This window comes from Ranitomeya imitator, chromosome 5 (genome assembly GCF_032444005.1).
Source record: "Ranitomeya imitator isolate aRanImi1 chromosome 5, aRanImi1.pri, whole genome shotgun sequence".
NCBI lineage: Eukaryota > Metazoa > Chordata > Amphibia > Anura > Dendrobatidae > Ranitomeya > Ranitomeya imitator.
This window is the reverse complement of record NC_091286.1, coordinates 665,973,156-665,990,677: the sequence shown is the minus strand read 5'-3', so window position 1 is coordinate 665,990,677 and position 17,522 is coordinate 665,973,156. Positions and strand designations below refer to the sequence as shown.

General features: G+C 38.6%; 1 protein-coding gene across 1 annotated transcript in view; it reads left to right on the top strand.

Annotated features, from left to right (window-relative positions):
• The window catches only part of LOC138638727 (cytochrome P450 2K1-like), a 58,731-nt gene that overhangs the window by 186 nt on the left and 41,023 nt on the right, over positions 1–17,522 (top strand). The window contains exon 2 of the mRNA XM_069728258.1: positions 2,723–2,907. Coding sequence (XP_069584359.1) covers positions 2,723–2,907 — 185 coding nt within the window. The remainder of the gene's footprint in view (positions 1–2,722; positions 2,908–17,522) is intronic.

Sequence of the window (17,522 nt, the reverse complement as noted above, 5' to 3'; positions counted from 1 at the left end):
CATTTTGCTTTCACCTTTCACGAATTAAAATCAGACAGTGATACAAATTCTTTTATCATTATCTGTACTTATATTATTTTCTGTGGATGATTATTGTGGCAGCCATGTACCTTCAACTGTGCTCAGCAGGTCAGACATTTATTTTACACCAGCTGGAAATGCCTTTCCTACTTGGACACATCATGAAGAGAGCAATCACTGAAGAAGGACATCATGTTTGTGAAAATATAAGGTACAAGACAAAGGAAGTTGAGCATTTTGATGGCTTGATACTATCAATATGACAGTGAACCTATCTATGCTGGCACAAGATCAAACTTCCTACAGATCATTCATCCAACAAGTAGCTATGGCCCTAGATCGAGCTGAAGGCTTTTAAATAAATAATAAAAAGATTCTGACATCCCAAGACACGTTATGTAGTCATCATGTGCCGCCTTAGCAAAAGTCAGAACTTTAGGGGATGCATGTTGTGATGTTACAACCTCATGGTGTGTGTCATGACATTAGGGACCTTCTCGGCACAAGCCTCGGTGAATAGATAAGATGCCCAATGTTGTGCACTAAAGGAAAAAGAGGCTAGGAGGAGCATTACTGAGGACCAGGCGAGGCATTTTGTAATAGTGATGCTTATCTAAGAGAGCACAAATTCCAAATACAACTCCTAGGGGTCAAAAATAACTTTTGGCTTAGGTAAAGTTGCAATCTCAAAATTTCTCTACAGAAGAATATGGAAAAAATTGACTAATAAAGGGGAAATTAAGGTTACATAACCTCCAATATCATAACAACCATGATTATATCAAATGCCCAAACGGAAATCCTAGACTTCTATATATTTTTAGTAATGTCCCTTTAGTTATCTCTTCATCCTGGATTAATAAATTTCCCAAACAACTATCATGATTCATATGCCATAAAAAAACACACGAAGAATAAGCATAAATATCTTTTTCAAAAGTAAGGATAAAGGGGGTATAGCCCTCCCTAATTTACAAACTTATTATGAAGAAAATATTACCCTACAGAGTGGAAAGTGGCTTATACCCAACATGAAACACAATTGGGTTACTTTGGAAGAAGACCAAAATAATCAAAGCCCATTAATATCCCTAATTTTATTACATATATAGCTTCCTTCCCTTCCGCTACCTTCCTATATATTATTAAACGCCACAATTACACAATGGAAAAAATATATAAATTAACATCTCAGAATCTATCCTCTTTTCCACCAGAAAATGTGCCATTTAATATTTCCTTTCCCATTTTTCCTAATTTTCCATACATGATCTAAACTAGGCATCAAAGACTGTTTGTGTCTACTTACAGGACCCAATAAAGATATTATAGCACATTTTCAAACTTTAAAATTTGCATTCTGTCTACCAGATGAGGAACTCTACAACCTCCTAGATCGTAGAAAATTTATTAGAAGCAAAATATCTCTCACCTTCGTTTTACCTAAGGATATTAATGCTATTTTAAGAAATCCCCTTTTTGTTTCAATATGAAAAATATATATTCTCCTTTTACTTCAGACACAAAATTTGTCAAGTAAAATCACATAATCAAATGGGAACAAGATGTAAATAAAAAAAATTCTATTAAAGCTTGGCAACAAACCTTTAAATTGATGTATAAAAACAATATCAACTCCAATATTTAGGAAAATTATTTTAAAATTCTTGCATGATGGCATCTTACCCTTGTTAGACTCATCTCAGCTTTCCTTTCTTATCCAGACACATGTTGGAGAGGATGTGGATTTAAAGACAATATAATACACGTTTTTTTGGTTGTGGTCAAAAATAAAACCCTTTTTGAAGGAGGTTTTTGATCTTATTTTTAAAATAGGGTAATACAAATTAATTATGTCTCCTCAACTCTCTCTTTCGTCCCTAGACTCTGACTCTCTTCCTATAGATATTACATTAATCTTCTTTCATATTTTCTCAGTTGCCAAAATGCTTCTAGGTGCCAGGTGGAAATCCGAGACAATTCCCGTCTCAATATGCTACTAAACAGATTAGCATCCCATAACTTCTTCAAATTAGTTTTTTTCTTGAACAACAACTCACTTACAAAGCATAAATCTAAATGGACATTATGGAATTCAGTCTTTTCTCCCCTTGCAGAGTCCTTTACAGCTGATTGATACGGCTCTACAGCCAGTGGATATGTCAAGTGGAAATCTTTTATGATTGTTGCTCATTACTGTGTCACCACTCTCAGTGGACTATTGTTTTGATCTTTTCCCCCTTCTTTTCTTTCTCTTATCCCTAATTTCCCGTTTGTCCTACCGTATCCAAGTTCACCTCCTCCCCCCCTTTTTTCTTCTCTTTCTTCCCTTTCAGCTTTTCAACATTATTCTGTCTAAATGTACATTATTATTTTTCACATACTTTCTATTATTTGACCTACTCCAAAAATTTTATATATGCCGAATTTCAACTCATGTTGTATTGTCGCATTTAACCTTTTCCCTTGCCCGGATATTGCAAAATTACAATCTCAAAATTTCTCCACAGAAAAATATAGAAATCATTTTTACTATAGGGGGGAAATTAAAGTTACGTAACCTGCAATTTCATAACAACCACAATGATATCAAATGCCATATTGGAAATCTGGCTGAAATCTTATCATTTTTATGGATGAAAGTTCTCGTCAAATATCCTTTTTTTTTACACATAGCTTTATGTATTTGTGTTGGAAATAGAAAATGTCCAAAGTGAGATCGATAAAGTCATTGGATCAAATGAGCCCCAAACTATTCATCGTAAAGAGATGCCGTATACTGATGCCGTCATCCATGAGATTCAAAGATTTGGCAACATTGTTCCAGCCAATTTGCCCCACGCTACTACTCAGGATGTAAACTTCAGAGGATATCTCCTTCCCAAAGTAAGTAAAAAAAGAAATATTGAACCTTATTTTTTGGTAACACCAAATTTAAGTGGTCTCCACTATTAATTTTACTTTGGCATAGATAATCACTTAGCAGCCTTTGAAAAGTTTCCCCAACCAGTCTCCTTGCTTCGGCTTCCAGTAGGGGAAGTCATACAATGTTTCAACCAGTATGGATGGAGTATTTTATGATGCAATCAGACAGAAATCGAAAAAAGAGTTTTGGGGCATGGGCAGTGATGCAGACTACTGATGAGCGTATTTGTTCAGAAAGCAATCGCCAAACATAAATTGGAAACATGAGCAAAATTTTATAAAATCAGGAAAAATTGGTAACATTCGGTTAAAGTGCAGGAAAATATTTGCGTTGCCATATAAGTATTTTCGGCACTTTAGCATTGATATTCGTTGTGCATCTTGAGCGTTTGGTATGTATTTGATGAGGGGAAGGGGTTTGCAGAGCTCAGAGCTGCAAAGTTCTTGTACACAGTCTTTTTTTCCAAACTTTATGTGTGCACATTGCGGCTAGCCAATCAGGGTGCAGGAAACACCCACAATGTCCTGACACAATGGCTTGTGTCATTGACTGCTAAAATCACATGTCCCTCTCCATATAAATAGTGGACATGTTATTTTAACATCATTTTGACACTGCAGCATTGCAGAGAGGATGCTCCTGACACTGGCACTGTTAACTGCAAGATTTTAGCTAGTTAGACAGGTGTAAATCAGTCAGATAGTGTAGCTAGGTAGTGTCCAGTGTGGATGTTAAATTTACCTTCCAGCACTTTTTTTTTGCCCATTACTGATGTTCACAGACAAAGCCAGTTGTGCACTGTTTCTATTGTGCTCCATGCATGAGTATAGCATTCTACTTAATATTTTTTCACTAGCTATTTGTGAAAAAGCCTGCTGAATCCCAGATTTTAGCTAGTTAGCTACGTGGTTCTATATAAGTCATAAAGTGTAGCTAGCTAGTGTCCAGTGTGGCCGTTAAATTTACCTTCCAGCTTTTTTTTGCCCATTATTGAGGTCCACAGACAAAGCCAGCAGGGCATATGTCCTACAAGTATGTTGTGTACTGCTTCTATTGTGCTCCATGCATGAGTATAGCATTCTAAATAATATTTTTTCACTAGCTAGACGTGAAACAGCCTGCTGTATCCCACCTTGTCATTTAGTGCTGTGGTGATTTAAAAAAATATATTTTTTTTCTGTTGCTAAATATGAAACAGTCTGCTGTATCCCACATTGTCATGTTGTTTAGGTGACATAAATCTGTCTACAGACCTAACGTGCATTTAAAAAAAATTAGATTTTTTCTGCTGCTTAATGTTGTACAGCCTGTTGTATTTCACATTGTCATGTTTTGGCAGTGATATGAAGCTGTCTACAGACCTTAAGTAGATTAAAAAAATATATATTTTCAGCTGCAGAATGTGATACAGCCCACCATATCCCACATTGTCATGTTGTGGCGGTGATATGAACCTGTATGAAATGAACTCAGGGCTGGCATTTAGCCTTTAGAATTACGGTACCTCCGGATAGGTGTTTGTTGACTGCGTTGGTTGATTGTGTGACCACTGTTTGCCTTTTACCCCGTTAGTGGGCTACATTCCCCTGTGAGGTTAACAGGGATCATATTACATATTAGTCACATATTTAGTAAGGCCAAAAAAAGACATTTGTCCATCCAGTTCAGCCTATATTCCATCATAATAAATCCCCAGATCTACGTCCTTCTACAGAACCTAATAATTGTATGATACAATATTGTTCTGCTCCAGGAAGACTGAAATGATGAGGGGTGTTGTCTAATGACATCAAAATGCTATATAAGGTGTGCTTAATTATTAGGCAACTTCCTTTCCTTTGGCAAAATGGGTCAGAAGAGAGATTTGACGGGCTCTGAAAAGTCCAAAATTGTGAGATGTCTTGCAGAGGGATGCAGCAGTCTTGAAATTGCCAAACTTTTGAAGCGTGATCACCGAGCAATCAAGCATTTCATAGCAAATAGCCAACAGGGCCGCAAGATGCATGTTGGGCAAAAAAAGGCACAAAATAACTGCCCATGAATTGAGGAAAATCAAGGGTGAAGCTGCCAAAATGCCATTTGCCACCAGTTTTGCCATATTTCAGAGCTGCAACGTTACTGTAGTAACAAAAAGCACAAGGTGTGCGATACTCAGGGACATGGCTAAGGTAAGGAAGGCTGACAAACGACCACCTTTGAGCAACAAACATAAGATAAAATGTCAAGACTGGGCCAAAAAATATCTTAAGATTGACTTTTCAAAGGTTTTATGGACTGATGAAATGAGAGTGACTCTTGATGGATGGACCAGAGGCTGGATCAGTAAAGGGCAGAGAGCTCCACTCTGACTCAGATGCCAGCAAGGTGGAGGTGGGGTACTGGTATGGGCTGTATCATCAAAGATGAACTTGTGGGACCTTTTCGGGTTGAGGATGGAGTGAAGCTCAACTCCCAGACCTACTGCCGGATTCTGGAAGACAACTTCTTCAAGCAGTGGTACAGGAAGAAGTTGGTATCGTTCAAGAAAAACATGATTTTCATGCAGGACAATGCAACATCACATGCCTCCAACTACTCCACTGCGTGGCTGGCCAGTAAAGGTCTCAAAGAAGAAAAAATAATGACATGGCCCCTTGTTCACCTCATCTGAACCCTATAGAGAACCTGTGATCCCTCATAACATGTGTGATCTACAGGGAGGGAAAACAGTACACCTCTCGGAGCAGTGTCTGGAAGGCTGTGGTGGCCAAATAGAAAAAAATAAGCGCGCACTTACCCTGTTGCGGTGAATATCACTTTATTAGGACATATAAACAAACGGATAGCAGGGAGGGATCGAGTCAGCCACGGACAACGATTGTTTCGTGCTCTACGGCACTTCAACGGGTCCTAATGCTGAGTGGAACAGGAAAGAGTTTTATAGACCCATCCGGATCCTAAACTCCTCCCCCTGGACTCCAAACATAAACAGTGTTACATTTAAAACAAAATGATGTTAAAAACAACAATGATAAAATAGCACTTGCTGAGAACTGCAAATAAACCGAATATAGTTTTTAGAAACAAAGATTGAGACACTTTTATAAAAAAACAGACATGTCGACTTTGTCATTCAAACCAGATGGTCCTGCTGCGTCTGCGTGCAGGATCCATCTGGCTTCCCTGCGCAGCAGGAGGCGGCACAAATCCCCTCCTCCCTCGGGCAACAGAACCCGCTCTAAACCCGCAAATCTCAATACTTGGGCATCTCCTGCATGGTGAGTGTGTAAATGGTCTATTAACCTCGGAGCTCCTTTCCCTGTTCTAATGGAATAAAAATGCTCCCTAATCCGAACAAATAGCGGACGAAACGTTTTGCCAATGTAGAAGCGTCTACACGGACAAAAAAGAACGTAGACGACGTGAGTAGTCCTGCAAGAAATAAAGTCCCGTACAACATGCTGTATATGGCCTACTCTAATTCTATTACCTGTATGATGGTACTTACAAAAATTGCAACCCCCACAAGTGAAGTTGCCTTTAGGGATACTGTCCGTAAGCCAATTATTTTTGGTAGTAACAAAGCGGTTGCGAACTATGCTGTCTCTAATGTTTCTGCTGCGACGACTAGCAAAGAGAGGTCCCCTATCTATTATTTCTTTAACCCTCCGTCACATACAATATTCGGACTAACGAGTTCACATACAATGTGCCTGTCAGGCGCCTGCTGGAAAAATACCTATAATATCTAATGTTTGCAATTTCAGTGCTCTAAAAGTGATCAGTGACCTTCATAGGGATGTAATAAAAGAGACTACACATAATCAGTTGCAAAAAAAAACATTTACTTAACATAAAACTAATAACTATGAAATACAAACTTTTCAAAACTCCCGCCAAATAGTCCCCAGGTCGACTCTCTCAAAAAAATGTACAAAGAAAATTTTTGAACACAAACTTAATTTTAAGGTACCTTAAGTACTATTAAAAACATATTCAATCAGAAGTAGATGCTGAGGTTTCCCCAGAAAAGTCACACTTGCAGAGCAAATAGCAAGAATTACACACCATTTTTGCATGTGTCAGGCAAATTGCTTTATGACATTTGAGACATTCATAATTTGAAAGCCTTCTGGTTCCGCTTTCCTTTTGGCAGGTGGTGCATCTCCTTCTTTTGTGAGGTGGTGCAGATGGTGACTTTTCACCATCATCTTCTGGGCGGAACCTTTTGAGCTGAACTTGAAGGCGAGAGGGGATACCGATTGTTTTCACGCTTCTCCTGCGTAGCTCTCCAAGTACTAGTTCATGGGCCAATTTTTTCAGATACAATCGTCTAAGGAGTGGTTCAAGCTTGTTTTCAAGATAAATTACTTGTGAATTTATACCACCCAAATTCAACATAGCAAAAAATATGACCATTGGCCAGCGTTTGATGTTTCTGCTGACGTTGAAAGTGGAGCACATCTGATCTGCTGTATCCACACCCCCTTTGGTGGCATTGTAAAATGTAATTATCTCCGGGGTTTTTTCTGCCCCAGTCCCAGGATCGATGGCAGCATCATCATGAAGTGTTGATAGAAGAAGTACGATTTTTTTGGCATGTGGTACATAGGAAACTAAAGCCTTTCCATTATGGAAGGCAAACATACTGCTGTACTGTTGTCTCTCTTTCACACTTACAAACTGTGGCGGCAATTCCCTTTTGTTTTTTCTTACAGTTCCCACATATGACAGCTTCTGAATTTTCAGATAATCAATCAGATCACAACTTGTAAACCAATTGTCAGCTGTAATATTGCGACCCGATCCAAATAAGGGTTCAGCCAGTCTTTTTACAACATCAATGGGTTTGTTGCTCACACAGTAAGGACCTTCTGGTTGTTTTCCTGCATAAACTTCCAGGTTGTAAGTGTAGGTCTTACTGGCATCAACAAGGGCATAAATTTTTATTCCATATTTGTTTGGCTTTGATGGAATATATTGACGAAAGGCACATCTACCACGAAAACCAGGGAGCATTTCGTCAATAGTGAGATTCTCTCCAGGGTAATAACTTTGTTTACAGTTTACAACAAATCTTTGAAATATATCACGAATTGGAGCAAGTCGGTCATGTGTTTTGCGTTCGGTTCGGGTAGTTCTGTCGTCAAACCGAAGGCAACGAATTAGAATCTTGAATCTGTTTATGGACATAACAGGGCTAAATTTTTCAACTCCATCCCCATCTTTACCCCAAAGTTCCTCCAAACTTTGTCTATTTGCCCTATAAGCTCCTGCAAGGTACAGTAATCCAAAAAAAGCACGCAGTTCTATTTCATCTGTGGGCTTGATGGTTCTGTTGCAGATGTACTTGTCCTTTATAATGTCTATATATTGGTTGGTATATGTGACAATAGAGTCCAGAATGTCATCTGTAAATATACTGTTCCAGCATTCAACTGCAGTTTTTGCATTACGTGCAGTTCCTATTACCCATTTCTTCGACATATCAAGCTATATGCTAGGTATGTCGATGACATGTTCATGGTGTAGGACGGGCACCGGGATGCCTTCACGGAGTTCGTGAGGTACCTGGGGGCGTCCAACACCATGAACATGGGGTTTACCTCGCAATTTGGGGGTACTAATTTTGTCTTTTTGGATGTCCAGTTATACATTGATGACAGGGGGATCTCCACTAAAGTATATCGAAAACCCTCGGCATGCAATTCTTTATTACACTATAACAGTGCTCATCCACCGTATATGAAGGGATCTCTGCCCTATAGTCAACTTCTTAGGGTCAAGAGAATCAATAGTGATCCTGCAGGGTTTGCGCAGCAGTCAGTCGATTTGATTGGAAGATTCAAGAAACGAGGGTACCCCCCTTCTGTTTTAAAAACTGCCTACGATAAAGCATCAGCCACGGATGTTTCCACCATTTCCAAAAAAAGACAAAAAGAAAAAAAGTTTGTCTTTAGCTTTAAATTTGGCCCTCTTTACAACCACATCAGAACAGTCATACGTAAAAATTGGGGTATTTTACGACAAGATTCTGACCTTAAAGAAATAATAGATAGGGGACCTCTCTTTGCTAGTCGTCGCAGCAGAAACATTAGAGACAGCATAGTTCGCAACCGCTTTGTTACTACCAAAAATAATTGGCTTACGGACAGTATCCCTAAAGGCAACTTCACTTGTGGGGGTTGCAATTTTTGTAAGTACCATCATACAGGTAATAGAATTAGAGTAGGCCATATACAGCATGTTGTACGGGACTTTATTTCTTGCAGGACTACTCACGTCGTCTACGTTCTTTTTTGTCCGTGTAGACGCTTCTACATTGGCAAAACGTTTCGTCCGCTATTTGTTCGGATTAGGGAGCATTTTTATTCCATTGGAACAGGGAAAGGAGCTCCGAGGTTAATAGACCATTTACACACTCACCATGCAGGAGATGCCCAAGTATTGAGATTTGCGGGTTTAGAGCGGGTTCTGTTGCCCGAGAGAGGAGGGGATTTGTGCCGCCTCCTGCTGCGCAGGGAAGCCAGATGGATCCTGCGCGCAGACGCAGCAGGACCATCTGGTTTGAATGACAAAGTCGACATGTCTGTTTTTTTATAAAAGTGTCTCAATCTTTGTTTCTAAAAACTATATTCGGTTTATTTGCAGTTCTCAGCAAGTGCTATTTTATCATTGTTGTTTTTAACATCATTTTGTTTTAAATGTAACACTGTTTATGTTTGGAGTCCAGGGGGAGGAGTTTAGGATCCGGATGGGTCTATAAAACTCTTTCCTGTTCCACTCAGCATTAGGACCCGTTGAAGTGCCGTAGAGCACGAAACGATCGTTGTCCGTGGCTGACTCGATCCCTCCCTGCTATCCGTTTGTTTATATGTCCTAATAAAGTGATATTCACCGCAACAGGGTAAGTGTGCGCCTATTTTTTTCTATTTTGCCATTGGATTCTTTGTACATTTTTTCTGGCAGCAGCACTCCGTTGATTCAGGTGTAGAGGATTTACACAGCCAGTATCACTTTCGGTGGTGCCAGACCGACAACATAACACGGTCTCTGAGTTCGACCTTTTAGCAGTGCGGATGTGTGTTTCTTCTACTATTGGAAGGCTGTGGTGGCCGCTGCACACAATGTTGATCGTAAGCAGATCAAGAAACTGACAGAATCTATGGATGGAAGGATGTTGAGTGTCATCATAAAGAAAGGTGGCTATATTGGTCACTAATTTTTGGGGGTTTGTTTTTGCATGTCAGAAATGTTTATTTCTAAATTTTGTGCAGTTATATTGGTTTACCTGGTGAAAATAAACAAGTGAGATGGGAATATATTTGGTTTTTATTAAGTTGCCTAATAATTCTGCACAGTAATAGTTACCTTCACAAACAGATATCCTCCTAAGATAGCCAAATCTAAAAAAAAAAACACTCCAACTTCCAAAAATATTAGGCTTCGATATTTAGGAGTCTTTTGGGTTGGTTGAGAACATAGTTGTTGATCAATAATAAAAATAATCCTCTAAAATACAACTTTGCCTAATAATTCTGCACACAGTATATTTGGGGTAGGTGTTAATGTTTCTGAAAGCACTAGTGAACCACTAACGTGAAGACAACTCAAAACTTCTGTTACTAGATGTTGTAGTTTTTAGTGTGCTGAATTGTTCTTGCATGATTGCAGTCTCTGATATCTTTAGTGGGGCTTATGTGCCTGCTACTGCTGGAGATGTTAACAATAATTTGTGGAAATGTTAACAGTCCTGCTTGGATGTCCATCTGCAGGGTTGGGTGTAGTGGAAGACCTGTCAGTCCCTATTATACTATTTCTGTTGTAATAAAATTGATGCCACTTTGTTAGTTTCTTATACTAATTTTTGTAAATGTGTACAGTCAAGGCCAAAATTTTTGAGAATGACACCAAAACTATATTTTCACATGATCTGCTGCCCTCTGGTTTTTATTAGTGTTTGTCTGATGTTTATATCACATACAGAAATATAATTGCAATCATATTATGAGTACCAATAGGTTATATTGACAGTTAGAATGAGTTAATGCAGCAAGTCAATATTTGCAGTATTGACCCTTCTTCTTCAAGACCTCTGTAATTCTCCCTGGCATGCTCTCAATCAACTTCTGGACCAAATCCTGACTGATAGCAGTCCATTCTTGCATAATCAATGCTCGCATTTTGCCAGAATTTGTTGGTTTTTGTTTGTCCACCCGTCTCTTGATGATTGTCCACAAGTTCTCAATGGGATTAAGATCTGGGGAGTTTTCAGGCCATGGACCCAAAATCTCTATGTTTTGTTCCATGAGCCATTTTGTTATCACCTATGCTTTAAGGCAAGGTGCTCCATCATGCTGGAAAAGGCATTGTTGGGCGCCAGTAGTGTATAATTCATAGGTTTCGTCAAACTCAATCTGACAGGTGCCCCGCCCCCTATCAAAGTGTATCAAAGTGTGTAACCCCCTCCCCTCCCCTTGTCTGACGGCTGGTATCCAGCTGTCCCTCCTTGTTTGATTCCCCCTTTTGATATAGTTTAATATAGTTTAATTTGGTGTAGTTTTGATATTATTCCCGTATTTTGTGGAATAACACATGTTTATAATTATAGCCTAGTCGTGTATTTATTTTACACGTGGTTTATAACACCTTTCTCATTTGTTTTATAATAGATTTTATACGTATCCCCGAGTTTGATTCTGTAAGCTTTTGTTTTATTCACAGTGTATTCATATAGTGGAGAACTTAAAGCTGTTTATATGTGTCTCTACTGAACACTATGGTGAACATTAACTAAATGTTTATTTTCACAAACAGAGAATCTGCTGTGGGTATTTGCAGTGTATTCATATAGTGGAGAACTTAAAGCTGTCTATTTGTTTTTGTAAATGGTGAACAATAACTAAATGGTGAACATTACCTAAATGTTTAGGTTAACTGCGGTTCAGAGGTTCATAACACCTAGGTCAATTGTTGTTGTATTTGCGTACCCAATAAATGTTTATTTTCACAAGCAGAAGAGGCAGCTTTTCTCTTTGTACATGTATTGTACCTGAAGGTTATCTGCGGGGCATTTTGGTGTTTCTGTATGCAATCCTATATCCTTGTATTTGCGTACCCCATAAATGTTTATTTTCACAAACAGAAGAGGCAGCTTTTTTTGTTTGTACATGTATTGTACCTGAAGGTTATCTACTGAGGGCATTGTAAGTTGTGTTTATTCACATTGTAGCAGATTTTCTCCTTGTGGCTGCCTTATATACACAGAAGCGATATGCACCAATGTCACAACACAAGTTATAATATGACCCAATGTTACAACACAAGTAAAACCAAAGACACGATATTGTAAAAAATTTAAAAAGATTTATTTCTCACGATAAAACAACAGCTCAAATTTTAAGTTAGCTAACAGCATGATGCTGACAAATGCATCATTGTGGTATCTGATAACGACACGATGAACAAGTATGAAAATACACCAATATTAACTATTTTCGCCCGCATTTTATATAAAATCTGCATAAAAAATCTTCTTGGCTGCACCAAAACACGTAAGAAACAAATGTACAACTTTTAGCGCTGCAGCATACGCAGATATTATTTCGGCGTTCTTTAATTCTACATTATTTTATCACACATTAATTTCACAACTTTTATATGATATTTATAACACATTCTCATTTATAAGGGATTTATAGCACAATATTGTAAAATCATTTATTGGTGCGCGGCCTTACTAATATCCTTTGAAAATAAATTCAACATTATTATTCCATGCTGTGACATTTTTATTCTGCAGCAACCTGTTTAGTAAAAATTCAGCATTCTTTTTATATCTTTGGTTTATATTATATTAGCTTTTTGTCATAGGTCAGGGATTTTTTTTTTTTTTGCACTTTATTAATATGCGGTTATTAGTCATTTAGGACTTATGTTATCATGTTTTTGCACTTTATTAATATGTTGACCACATAGGTCAGGGATTTTTGCACTTTATTAATATGCGGGCCACATAGGTCAGTGATTTTTGCACTTTATTAACATACAACACACACAAGAAATAGACATTTAGAACTTATTTATGATTAATATGCGATTATTAGGCATTTAGGACTTATGTTATCATGTTTTTGCACTTTATTAATATGCGGTTATTAGGCATTTAGGACTTATGTTATCATGTTTTTTGCACTTTATTAATATGCTGACCACATAGGTCAGGGATTTTTTGTGCTTTATTAATATGCGGGCCACAAACACTTCTGCACCCACGGGCGCTTCTCAACCAACCATGCATCCGGTACTCATCAGGCACTGTGAAATAATGCAAAAATACATCTGTGTGCGGCTGTCGGCATCAACATTTTGCTATTATAAGTTTATGGTTCTGTAAAGAACACGCAACACATACAGAACTCACACACACACACAAATACACACAGCACACAACACGCACATATTATGAAAAATGACAACCATTGTATGTGATTTAAAAGACTTTAGTTAGATTTATCAGGGGTGATTTAGTTTGAAAGCACGCAGCTCCTCGGTATTGTCAGGTGTTGGACACGCATTTAACAGTCTTTCATATGTATCGCAGAAAGATTTTAGTTCCAACTGCGGGTCAGCGGCTTAAAGAAAAGTTATTGTGGCCTTGATTCTGGGGTAACACATGTTTATAAATATAGCCTAGTCGTGTATTTATTTTACACATGGTTTATAACACCTTTCATTTGTTTTTGTTGTTTGATTGTCATGTAAGAAACTTTGGATGTGCTGTCTATAATTTGACTCTATCCTTGTTTTGTTGAAAATAACTGGACATACATTAGAAACCGGGCAATATATCTTTATAGAAATAACACTTCTGCACTCTTTGTGCATTTCTATGAGTTTTATTCATGCATTTATAACACAACATGTTTGATATTGGTAATTTGATTCTGGGAACACATTTTAAGTTACTGCTGCACATGTATTACTGTTTTTCTTGTTTTTTGTGTAAAATTTCGTTGTTGGCTTACAAAGACATTTCTTTGAGAAATGTGTAGCATAACCAATTACCCGTCACGGCCACTAGATGGCAGAATATCATATTAATTATTCTGGGATAACATTTCTCTTTGTGCATTTCTATCAGTTTTATTTATGCTTTTATAACACAACATGTTTGATATTGTTAATTTGATTCGGGGATAACACATGTTTATAAAAATAACGCTATAGCAAGCGGTAATGTCAAATTCTGAAAATAGCCATTTTATATTGAATTACTAACATTTTTCTATTTTAGCGCTGACACAGCCACATATATTATTCCCGCTTTCTTTAATTCTGCATTATTTTATCACATGATGAAAATAGTCATGGGATAACATTTCTCTTTGTGCATTTCTATCAGTTTTAGTTATGCTTTTATAACACAACATGTTTGATATTGTTAATTTGATTCGGGGATAACACATGTTTATAAAAATAACGCTATAGCAAGCGGTAATGTCAAATTCTGAAAATAGCCATTTTATATTGAATTACTAACATTTTTCTATTTTAGCGCTGACACAGCCACATATATTATTCCAGCTTTCTTTAATTCTGCATTATTTTATCACATGATGAAAATAGTCATTTTATATTGAATTATTGCAGCTCGCGGCGCGTTACCACTGGACTCGTTTCTCAATTAATTTCCCAGCTGGCGACGCTATCTATAATTCTGCGTATACCTTAGGCGTGTATTTACATGGCAGTGTAATTATTTCTCACAATAAAACAGCATCTCAAATTTTAAGTTAGCTAACAGCATAATGATGACAAATGCATCTTTGCGGAATCTGATAACGAAACGATGAACAATGGACGGACCCTGACAAATACACACAACACACAACACGCACATATTATGAAAAATGACAACCATTGTATGCGATTTAAAAGACTTTAGTTAGATTTATCAGGGGTGATTTAGTTTGAAAGCACGCAGCTCCTCGGTAATGTCAGGTGTTGGACATGCATTTAACAGTCTTTCATATGTATCGCAGAAAGATTTTAGTTCCATCTGTGCGAGTTTGCTTTGAGCGTACTGCGCAGACATGTCAGTAAACATTTTGACATGGTCAGCATCCCACGAAGGACGACCTGTGTAAGTTGTATATACAGCAACTTTCTTCTTTCTACCTACACGGCGTCGGGATACGGCTCGTTTCTTTAGAGGTAATACAGGGGCAAAAACGCTAGAAGAGCCTGCAAGAGCAGTAGCTGCAGATTGCACAGTCTGGCACACAGGTATATTGAGGGGCTCTGTGGGTGACCACATACCCTCGGAGAGCTGTTCAATTTCTCTGTTTTCAGGCGTAACTTGTGGTATGACGCCTGTGCTATTGGCGGGCCGAGTTATGCGGGGCCTAGCGTTCGGCGCTGCACGTTTCTCTCTTGAAACGTTCGTATATTTCTGATGTGAAATCTTGGGGCTTGGATTCCCGGGTTGTTTTGGTGCAGCGTAGCATTCATCACGATCCACAACACAGATGGGCGAGAGAGATGTTGTTCGCACCGCCGTATTAGCTCTTTGTGGTTGATTCTCTTCAGCGTCGTAATTACGCCGGTGCAAAACTCGTTGCTGAAGAGACGACGTATCTAAAAGAAAAGATACAAGTGGCGGTTAGCCGCGAAACGGCGCAAAATTGGAAAAGCTAAACGGCGACGCATAGCTATGATCATGCGTAATATTTGAAAAGTTAATGGGGACAGGTACCCATGAAATCATTGTAACAATATTTACATAAACCTGTATAGAGCAGTCCAGATATATACTTACAAGTATGAAGCGGGAATTGTCCCACATCAGCTCCTGGTTTAACGGGCGGCGCAATGCTCAAACTCGCAGAGGCGGGAATATTCTCTTTTTCAAGCTGTATTTTCCGGGCAACTAGATTAGCGGGTGTAAGTAAAAATATAACGATTAGCGAACACAGAATTGATTTTCTACACAAAACTGCAGCGGTGAGACGAATATATATATATATATATATATATATATATATATATATATATACAGTGGGGCAAAAAGTATTTAGTCAGTCAGCAATAGTGCAAGTTCCACCACTTAAAAAGATGAGAGGCGTCTGTAATTTACATCATAGGTAGACCTCAACTATGGGAGACAAACTGAGAAAAAAAAATCCAGAAAATCACATTGTCTGTTTTTTTATCATTTTATTTGCATATTATGGTGGAAAATAAGTATTTGGTCAGAAACAAAATTTCATCTCAATACTCTGTAATATATCCTTTGTTGGCAATGACAGAGGTCAAACGTTTTCTGTAAGTCTTCACAAGGTTGCCACACACTGTTGTTGGTATGTTGGCCCATTCTTCCATGCAGATCTCCTCTAGAGCAGTGATGTTTTTGGCTTTTCGCTTGGCAACACGGACTTTCAACTCCCTCCAAAGGTTTTCTATAGGGTTGAGATCTGGAGACTGGCTAGGCCACTCCAGGACCTTGAAATGCTTCTTACGAAGACACTCCTTCGTTGCCCTGGCGGTGTGCTTTGGATCATTGTCATGTTGAAAGACCCAGCCACGTTTCATCTTGAATGCCCTTGCTGATGGAAGGAGGTTTGCACTCAAAATCTCACGATACATGGCCCCATTCATTCTTTCATGTACCCGGATCAGTCGTCCTGGCCCCTTTGCAGAGAAACAGCCCCAAAGCATGATGTTTCCACCACCATGCTTTACAGTAGGTATGGTGTTTGATGGATGCAACTCAGTATTCTTTTTCCTCCAAACACGACAAGTTGTGTTTCCACCAAACAGTTCCAGTTTGGTTTCATCAGACCATAGGACATTCTCCCAAAACTCCTCTGGATCATCCAAATGCTCTCTAGCAAACTTGAGACGGGCCCGGACATGTACTGGCTTAAGCAGTGGGACACGTCTGGCACTGCAGGATCTGAGTCCATGGTGGCGTAGTGTGTTACTTATGGTAGGCCTTGTTACATTGGTCCCAGCTCTCTGCAGTTCATTCACTAGGTCCCCCCGCGTGGTTCTGGGATTTTTGCTCACCGTTCTTGTGATCATTCTGACCCCACGGGGTGGGATTTTGCGTGGAGCCCCAGATCGAGGGAAATTATCAGTGGTCTTGTATGTCTTCCATTTTCTAATTATTGCTCCCACTGTTGATTTCTTCACTCCAAGCTGGTTGGCTATTGCAGATTCAGTCTTGCCAGCCTGGTGCAGGGCTACAATTTTGTTTCTGGTGTCCTTTGACAGCTCTTTGGTCTTCACCATAGTGGAGTTTGGAGTCAGACTGTTTGAGGGTGTGCACAGGTGTCTTTTTATACTGATAACAAGTTTAAACAGGTGCCATTACTACAGGTAATGAGTGGAGGAAAGAGGAGACTCTTAAAGAAGAAGTTACAGGTCTGTGAGAGCCAGAAATCTTGATTGTTTGTTTCTGACCAAATACTTATTTTCCACCACAATATGCAAATAAAATGTTAAAAAAACAGACAATGTGATTTTCTGGATTTTTTTTCTCTCAGTTTGTCTCCCATAGTTGAGGTCTACCTATGATGTAAATTACAGACGC